Source organism: Rhincodon typus, chromosome 1 (genome assembly GCF_021869965.1).
Source record: "Rhincodon typus isolate 14 chromosome 1, sRhiTyp1.1, whole genome shotgun sequence".
NCBI lineage: Eukaryota > Metazoa > Chordata > Chondrichthyes > Orectolobiformes > Rhincodontidae > Rhincodon > Rhincodon typus.
This window is the reverse complement of record NC_063332.1, coordinates 98,707,681-98,717,505: the sequence shown is the minus strand read 5'-3', so window position 1 is coordinate 98,717,505 and position 9,825 is coordinate 98,707,681. Positions and strand designations below refer to the sequence as shown.

The window sequence follows — 9,825 nt, the reverse complement described above, 5'->3', positions numbered from 1 at the left end:
TTGTGCCTTGCCAATGCCTGTCCATCATCTACAAGTCCAGTTGAGTTTCTGGCCAATGGTAACCACGAGGATGTTAACAGTGGGGGATTCAGTGATGGTAACACCATTGAATGTCAAGGGATGTGGCGAGATTGACTTACAGGAGATGATCATTGCCTGATGTGAAGTACGAATGTTACTTGCCACTCATCAGCGCAAGCCTGTATATTAGTTAGGTCTTGTCCATTTGAAAATGGACTGCTTCAGTAGGAGTTGTCGTGAATGGTGTTGAACATTGCACATTTATGGGGTAACATCCTTACTTCTGACCTTATGATGGAAGTCATTGATGAAGCAGCTGAAGATGGCCAGGCCTAGGGCACTATCCTGAGGAACTCCTGCAGAGATATCAAAACAGAGATGACTGACCTCCAAAAATCACAATCGTCTTCCTAATTGTCAGGTATGACTGACCAGCAGTATGTTTGCCCTGATACCTATTGATTCTAGTTTTGCTAGGGCTCACTCTTGTATTGAGCTCTTTTGTTCATGTTTAAACCAAGGCAATAATGAGGTCAGCAGTGGCATGGCAGAACCCAAACTGGGAATCACTGATAAAGGTTACTGCTGAGCAGGTGCTCCGTGATAGCACTGATGACGACGACGACGACATCTTCTATCATTTTATTGATGATCAAGAGAAGCTGGTGGGGCAGTAATTGGCTGGGTTGGATTCGTCCTGCTGCGCGTGCAGGATATCCCAGAGCAGAGCAATTTTCCACATTGTTGTATAGATGCCAGTGTTGTAACTGCACCAGTACAGCTTGGCTAGGGCAGTGGCAAGTTCTGAAGCACAAGTCTTCAGTATCCTTGACAGAATGTTGTCAGGACCCTTAGCTTTTGCAGTATCCAGTACCTCCAACTGTTTTTGGTCTTCATGTGCAGTGAATCGAATTGACTGAAGGCTGGTATCTGTGATGCTGCTGACCACTGGAGGAAGCAGAGATGGATAATCCACTCGGCACTTCTGGCTGAAGACTAATGCAAATTCTTCCAAGCTGATCTTTTACATTGATCGTTGGGCTTTTCCATCATTGAGGATGGGGATATTTGTTCAGCCTCCTCCTCCAGTAGGTGGTTTAATTGTCCACCACCATTAACGACTTGATGTGGCAGGACTGCAGAACTTAGAGCTAAGCAATCCCATAACCGACAGATCAGATCTATCTTCCACTTCCTGCTAATGCTGTTTGGTATGCAAGTAGTTGTGTGTGGTAGCTTCACCAGGTTAACACTCATTTTTAGGTATGCCCGGTTCTGCTCCTAGCACACACTATTGACGAGGGGGTTGATCCCCTGACTTGATGGTAATGATTACAGTTGAGTGGGGGATATGCTGGGCCATAAGGTCCCAGATTAAGTGGGAGTACAATTCTAACTTTGTTATTGGTCCACTGTGTCTCATGAATGCCCAATCTTGAACTGCTTGATCCATTCAGCACAGTGACAGTGCCAGTGCCACACAACACAACGGAGGGTATTGTCAAATTGAAGGCAGGATTCTGGCTCCACAAGGATTGTGCAGTAGTCACTCTTAGAGATACTGTCATGGACAGATGCATCTGCGGCTGGCAGACTGGTAAGGATGACGTCAACTATGTTTTTCCCTGTTGTTGGTTCCCTCAGCACCTGCTGCAGACCCAGACTTGTAGCTGTGTACTTTAGGGCCTGACCAGCTTGATCTGTAGTGCTGCTGCTGAGCCATTCTTGGTGGTGGACACTGAAATCCCCACTCAGTATATTCTGCACCCTTGCCTTCCGCCAAGAAATGCTCACCATGGAGGTGCAGGGACTCATCAGCAAGGGAGGATGGTACATAGTAATCAGCAGGTGGTTTGTTTGCCGGTTTAACCTGAAGTGATGAGACTTCATGGGGTCTGGAATCAACGTTGATGACTCCCCAGAGCAACTCCCTCCTGACCATATACCTGTGTACTGCCACCTTTGCGGAGTCTGCACTGCCATGGGACAGGACATATCCAAGGATGGTAACGGTAGCGTCTGGAACATTGTCTGTCAGATATGAACGTGTTAGTATGACAAGGTCAGACTGTTGCTTGATGCATGAGACACAGCTCTTCCAATTTTGGCACAAGCCCCCAGATGATCTTAAGGAGGACTTTGCAGGGTCGACAGGGCTGTTTCTGCCATTGTCTTTTCCAGTGCCTAGGTTGATGCCAAGTGGTCCATCTGGTTTCATTTCTCTGTTGGGACTTTGTAATGGCTGATACAACTGAGTGGCTTGCTAGGACATTTTAGAGGGCAGTTGTGAATCAACCACACTGCTGTGGGTCTGGAGTCACATGTCGGCCAGGCCAGGTGAGAATGGCAGATTTCCTTCCCAGAAGGACATTAGTAAGTCAGATGTTTTTTTTTCCCTGACAATTGACAATGGTTTCATGGTTATCAATAGTTTCTTGATTCCAGATTTTTTTTTTTTATTTAATTCAAATTTTACTATCCCACCTCGGCAAGATTCTAACCCAGGTCGCCAGAACGTTAACTGAGTTTCTGGATTAATAGTTTAGTAATCCTGGAGGGCTTGTTGAAAACACCCAATCAATAAGCTTCACACAGACAGGAAGGAGCGATCTCATCCAGAGGGAGATGCGGTCCAAGTGAGTATACAGTCTGGGGAATTTGGAAGTAGCACAGGAAGTTGGTGCAGAGGGGAAGAGATGCTTTTTGCTTGTTTTTTTTTTGGGTTTGTATTTTTTAAATTGTTTTTAAAAACAGGATAATCTGAAGCCCAAGAACAAGGGCCCAGCACAATAGCGACACAAGTAAACTGCTGAGGCTATATAATACCACACTTGGAACATTAAGCCTCTTATCTAGGAAGGATGTGTTGGCATTGGATGGAGTCCAAAGGAAGCTTACAAGAATGATCCTGGGGAGGGAGGGCTTTGTCATAGGAATGGTTGAGTGTTCTAGGTCTGTACACAAGAGCTCAGGAAGTTGAGGGTGGGAATGTGATTGAAACTTGGAGAATACTAAAAGGCCTGGACAGAGTTGATGTAGACAAGATGCTTCAACTGGTACAAGAGTCATTTTTGTTAAAAAAGGTTCAAAAATAAAAGGAGGTTGTTGAGCTATTTCTTTTGGTAACAATGGCAGTAGAATAACTTGCAGAAAGAAAAACAGAACCCAAAAGGATCAATCTACTAATTGGTTTGTATGCCATCCACCAAAAGGTGAAAGGGCAAGAAAGAAGTGTACGAAACAATTAGAGAATGGATTAATAACAAAAAAAATCATTCTGGGGACTTACAACTACTGATATGAATTGGACAGAGGAGATCAAAGGAATAAGGAAATGGAGTTCCTATAATGTGTACACAACTAGCTTCTAAGGCAATTTTCTTAAGCTAAGTTTATTAAGCTAAGAAAGAAGTATTCACTGGAGATGTCCCAAGCTTTGTAAGACTTGCCTACAGAATAGTTCAGTCAGATTCACTATGGTTTATTCTTGTAAACAGATTCAAGGCTTAGATGAAGCAAAATAAACAGCAACCATTAAAAATTGTGTTTTTATTTCCTTATCCCAAACAAAACTTCTACAGCTGCCCAAAAGTACTACCATCACTCGTGCCCCAGCCAACAATATCAGGAAAGCAGCAATAATTGACTCCAATGTAAAGTGGTCTCCCTGCAAACAGTACTTTTACTTTCCTCCCTCAATATATGAAGGCTATGAAACCAAAGTAATACGATATATGCCATCCATTGCCAGGAGCACAAATGAAGGGAAGGCACTGATTGATGCTCAAAATTTTCATCTACAGCACTTTGATAAACTAGGTTAAAGTTTCTTTACTTAAATGTGTGTTGCTACCTAGACACAATATAAACTTTCTCAATGAAACAATAGTTACCCTCATCTCTTGCTCTCCTCGGCAAAAGGTTTTAAACTATCAAAGCCAAGACTTGCTGGCTCATTATTTCTCACTTCAAACAATTGCATCTCTCAATTCTGGTACAAAATTGTCTCAAAAAAGATAAGACATATGCCAAGATAGCGAATTCAATGACTGGACCCCAATTTAGGAAAACACCTTCTCAAACAACTTTCAACTCAGTTCTTAAGATCCCTGGACAAATATGGGTTAATGAGGGAGTATCAGCATGGATTTCAGAAGGAGAAATTATGATTAACTGACTTGCTGAACGACTGAGGAAGCAAGAGAGGGGTGCTGAAGGCAATGCTGTTGATATAAATTACATGGATTTCCGAAAGACATTCAATACAATGCTATGCATCAGCCTTGTGAGAAATTATAGCTGTCAGAATAAAGTACCAAGGTACAAAATTGGCTGAGTGATAGGAAAAAGTAAAAGTAATTGTAAATAGACATTTTTCAGGCTGGAACCAGCTTTATAGTGGAATGCCGAGGGTTGACATTAGGAGCCTTGCTTTTTATAATTTATATCAATGTTCTCAACCCTGGAGCGCAGGAATCCATTTCAAAATCTGATGATTCAAAACTTGACAGCATTGTAAACTCAGGAGGAAAGTGCAGAACTTCAAACAGACTGACAAGTTTCTGGCGTGGGTGATTACGTAGCAAATGAAGTTCAATGCAGAGAAGTGTGAAATACATTCTAGTACAAACATGCCAATACAGTATAAGACAAAGGGTATACAGGAGCAGAAAGACGTGCGGGTATTGGTGCACAAGTTAAGGTCACAGGATAAGTAGAAAATGTAGTAAAAACATACAGTACCCTAGGACTTATCAGTAGCTGAGAATACAACACTAGGAGGATTTTGCTGAATTGGTGTAAGATACTAATTAGCAGAAGTACTATGTTCAGTTTGGGTGATACACTTGATGGATGCAAACGCGTTCAAATAAGCACAGAACGGGTTTACAAGAATAGCTCCATTGAGGAGAAACTCAGTTATCAAGATAGGTGGGAGAAATTGGGACAGATTTCCACTGAAAGTAGAAGGCTAAGGACAAACTTAATTAAGTTTGCAATGGCAGGATTGATCTGGAGATAGCAGACAGGGATAAACTTTTCCCCACTTGTAAACAGATAAAAGGGACACAGATTTACAGTGATTTAGAATATAAGTAAATGAGAGAAGAAACTTATTCATGCAACAAATGATTTAGTTCTGCAATGCTTTGCCTGGAATAATCATGGCACTAAAGGCACTAAAAGTCAAAATGTCCATTTGGAGAACAAATACAGTCAGTCAGTCATAGTCACAATGAGTCATTTTTTTTGCAGTCAAGAATTCTGAGATTGCAGTTTCTCCATGTCCTTTTTTCCATGTGACCTCTGATCAGAAATTAACTACAGCTTACCAATTGGTAACTCAGACCACGTGTGACAAATTATTCTGTGTATCTTATACAGCAGGACATGAGGTCTACAAAACAACACAACTGCACTGCACTTTATAATGACCGAAATGAATAAATCCTAAACAACTGAAAAAGTAATGTTCACGTGGATAGGATTAAAAACTGAAAACATTAGTTGCCACGATAGTTCCTTTCAAGTCACTTTTTCCGTAGGTTTTTTGGTTGGAATACAGTTCAGTAATGCACTAAAGTTGATCGTTCAGCCAATAAGAAAGCATGACAAACTTAATATATAACAAAATATGCAGAGGTCTTTTACACAAGAGATCAAGACTACACAAAATTCAATATTTTTTTCACCACACTGAAGTTGGATCAATATTCCACAGATCTGAATAGTATATAATCAGAATTATCATCTGCATCTTCAGTTATGGTCTACAATAGGCTGATTCTTCAGTAATAGATGATACAAGTTTTCCATTTTCATAATTAACTGCACTTAATGTTCTGAGACGGTTATCACTTTTGCCTAACCTGTAGTAGACGTTACATTTCTTATTTAAGTCTCCGGTAATTTTAAGTCTCAGTTTCATAATCTCACTTCAGCTTTTGGTATTCACAATGGGGTTGAGAAAGGATTTTAATGAAGTATATCTGCCTACAGTAGTCTTTTAGACTTTCAGTGCCTCAAAGATAAGCCAGACACAGCAAATTAAATTTAGAAAACTTAAACAATTTATATATTAGGGAATAAAATAAAAATTGTGTCACTACACAAAAACAGATAATGGTCAAAGCAGACGTCTACTACTTTGGAAAATTGAGTTTAAAAGCACCTCAACAAAATTATCATAATTATTTCAAAAGGAAAAAATTTCCCTCCAGTAAACAAAGCTTGAATTTCCAATCACTCACACCTCAGGGTCTAAGATGATCATAATGAACATCCTGTACACATTACTCTGAATGTACTAATAGACGTCTATTTGCGCAGCAATCCCTTTTGATGCAAGGAGGACTAAGTAACTTGAACAGTCAAATTTCAGACACAAGTTGTAAATATAAAACACAGGTTATTTATACTACAGGTGAAGATATTTCTGAGGCAGAATTCCATTATACATCTCCCTTTAGTATATTCCCCCAACCAGCTGTTCCATTATTTCAATGCCAACAACTAAAAGTTTAAAAGATACCAACAACAAGTTCCTGAAACCACTATCATTTATCAACCGCCCTTCTGTAAAATATGCTTCTGATGATTCAGTGAATGATGAAAATACACAGCTAAAATATTTCAATAGAAATAGTGCCCCTAGGATTAAGAACTGTCACCCAACTGAGCTACCTTGGTCCTAACACAATGGGGAGGAAAACTGGATTTAAATAAACCCATTTGTATTTAATTTCATAGTTTGATTGATTATGGGTTGTCACAGTTAATTGGTATTCGGAAAGGGTGGCAGAGGAGGAAAGAGGTAGTGCAGAGAAGGGAAGTTGTTTTAAGTTCTCAGGGTGTTCCTCTGCTATCTAAATTTTGGGCATATATTTAGAATTGATAGAATGAAAATCAGAGAGACACCACAGTTCTGAGATACAAATCAATTCAGATCTAGTCATAAAATGAACACTAGTGATTTGGTAGTGGCTTATACAAAAAAAAGTGAACATTAGGGTAACCTGCTAAATTATCCATTGCCCCTGAACAACATCTAGCTCAAGGATTTCTTTCATAAAATGTACACAGTGAATTCGGAACTCCTAATTGATAGGAAAGCAATGTGATTACCTTGTTGAAAATTTTTCTGATGACTTTTATTCACAGTGAGGTCGAGGGGTCCTTCCTGCTCCTCGTGAAAGTTCTGGGTTTGCTTGGCAGGCGGATCATTTGAGACCGAAACAGCTTCATCGGTTGATCCAGGCTGAGCTTCACGAGCGTAATTACTTCTGGATATATATTCAATTGCAAATTGACGAATCATTCTTTTCATTATTTCCTGAGCAACTAGAGGAATGTTGCGATCACAGTTCTGAGGAAGGTCTAAAAGAATTAGAACTACACATTAACGGAAGTATAATATACAAAACTCTTAATTTTCAATTATAATGGCACATAATACAAAATTACATTTCCCTTGATCCATACATTAGCAAAACTCGAATAATTTCTTCTAAACACTGGCTGAAAAAAATGGTGCAAATACAGATTTCCAGCAAAAATGGAAGAATTTTCAGCACAATTGGTTTATAAGGCCATTAAAAAAGTAGAATTAGGCCATTCAGCCCATCAAGTCTGCTCCACCATTCAAGCAAAGCTGATCGGTTTCTCAGCTCCATTCTCCTGCCTTCTCCCAGTAACCTTTGGTCCCTTACTAATCAAGAACCTCTTAAATATACTCCATGACTTTGCCTCTGTAGCTTCCTGTGGCAATAAGTTCCACAGATTCACCCTCTGGCAAGAGAAATTCCTCACCTTAGTTCAAAAGGCTCATCCCTTCCTGGAGGCTGTGCCCTTGGATCCTAGTCTCTCCTACTAGTGGAAACATCTTCTCCATGTCCACTCTATCCAGGTGTCTCTATTCTGCAAGTTTCAATTACTCCCTCCCTCATCCTTCTAAACTCCACTGAGTAAAGACCTAGAGTCTTCAAGTGCTCCTCATATGTTCTCATTTCTCTGCAACCCCACAAAGTCATTCTTATAAACCTCCTCTAGACCGCCTTCAATGCCCACACATCTTTCATCAGATATGGGCCACACAACCGCTTATAATATTCCAAATGCAATCTGAGCACAGCCTCAGCAGTACATCTCTGCTCTTGTATTGTAGCCCTCTCCAAATGAATGCTAACATTGCATCTGACTTCCTAATATGCAGATTCATCTGGCAATTGAGAGAATCCCAAATCCTTGTGCTCCAGACTTCTGAAGCCTTTCCCAATTATAATAACCTCCACTTTGATTCTTCATACCAAAGTGCACAACCTTCCCACATTGTATTTCATCTGCTACTTTTTTGCCCACTCTCTTAGCCTATCCAAGTCCTTCTGCAGCTTCCCCGCCTCCTCACCCCCACTACTTCTTCCACCAGTGTCACCTCGAAACTTATCCACAATGCTTTCAATTCCTTGATCCAGATTGTTGGTATAACATGAAAAGTTGTGGTCCCAACACTGGCTCTTGGGGAACTCCAGTAGTCACCGGCTGCCAGCCTGAAAAAGACTTCTCTGCTGCCTGCCTTTTGCCAGTCAGCCAATCCTCTATCCATGCTAGTGCCTTGTCCCTAACACTATGGGCCCCTGTCTTATTCGATAGCCTGTGTGTCACCTTGTCAAAGCCCTTCTGGAAAAGCAGATGTGCTGATCCCACATTACGCTAAATACTTTCATATAACAGTGTAGTTTTTGTGGGTTATTTCCTGGATTTTCACTGGCTTTCTGATGGCTGCAGAGAAATGAGAACATTGGGTACTAATATTCCTTACGAGATGCTTTTATTTTGAAAACTTGCAGCCTAACCTCTAGCTCTGTAGCAATATTTTTCTATCTTATTTCTCCAAGTCAGAAATCTCAGATTCTTAGATCACAAGAATATTTACCTCTTTGCATGTCAAGTAGAACAATTTACAATGACATGCCTAATTAACATTCACCAATTCCGCTTTTGAAAACAGAGGATGAAGAGAATGTGCAGATAGTGCGGTCAGGCATCGTAATAGCAAGTGACTTCAGTTACCTACCATCCCCAGTGTGCGTCCTGTGCCTGAAGGTCATACTAGGAACTGCTGGAGAAGCACAGTGTCTGGCCATGTGCGAAATTAGATTTAGATTTATTTGTTTATCACATGTACTATAGGAATATGCAAGTACAATGAAAAGTGCGCAAAGTCGCCATTCACTGGCGCCCACTTGGTTACAAAAACCAGAATTAAAAGATTTAACAGAACCAAAAGGTAAGCAAACTGCAGGAAACCTCAGATGATTGTTCATACTGTATTATCAATGGAAGTGCAGGACATCTTAGCTCTCCATTTTTGTGGCTCTGGATTGTTCTGATCACCCCACTCTTTGCAGTATCAGCCAAGGAGCTCCAAGTGCCTGCAATTAGGCAGCCAATTTCATCCAGCAAGACATCATCTTCATAGCAATTTTCTCAACTTCTCATCATGGTGAATACCAGTTTTTAAAAACAGTTCTTCCTCATTGCAGTCCAGTGTTTAAAGACACAAAAAGACATGGTCATTACACATTTGCAATTTCACCCCAACTTAATGATTCAGAGAAGAAAATCAAATAAATACATGGGTGCTGACAAGAATGCGCCACCTACAGCCAACTTACACAACACAGGATTAATGTAATTGGGCACATGCAGAGAACTGATAGAAGCCAGGCCAATTTAAGGACTCCAAAAAAGAAAGAAAGAAAGAAAGAAAGAAAGAAAGAAAGAAAGAAAGAAAGAAAGAAAGAA

General features: G+C 40.4%; 1 protein-coding gene across 6 annotated transcripts in view; it reads right to left on the bottom strand.

Annotated features, from left to right (window-relative positions):
• lcorl (ligand dependent nuclear receptor corepressor-like) overlaps positions 1 to 9,825 on the bottom strand; it is a 112,121-nt gene that overhangs the window by 50,494 nt on the left and 51,802 nt on the right. For all 6 annotated transcript variants that reach the window (XM_048596657.1, XM_048596652.1, XM_048596687.1 and 3 more), the window contains exon 5: positions 7,147 to 7,398. In XM_048596657.1, the coding sequence (XP_048452614.1) occupies positions 7,147 to 7,398 (252 nt within the window). The remainder of the gene's footprint in view (positions 1 to 7,146; positions 7,399 to 9,825) is intronic.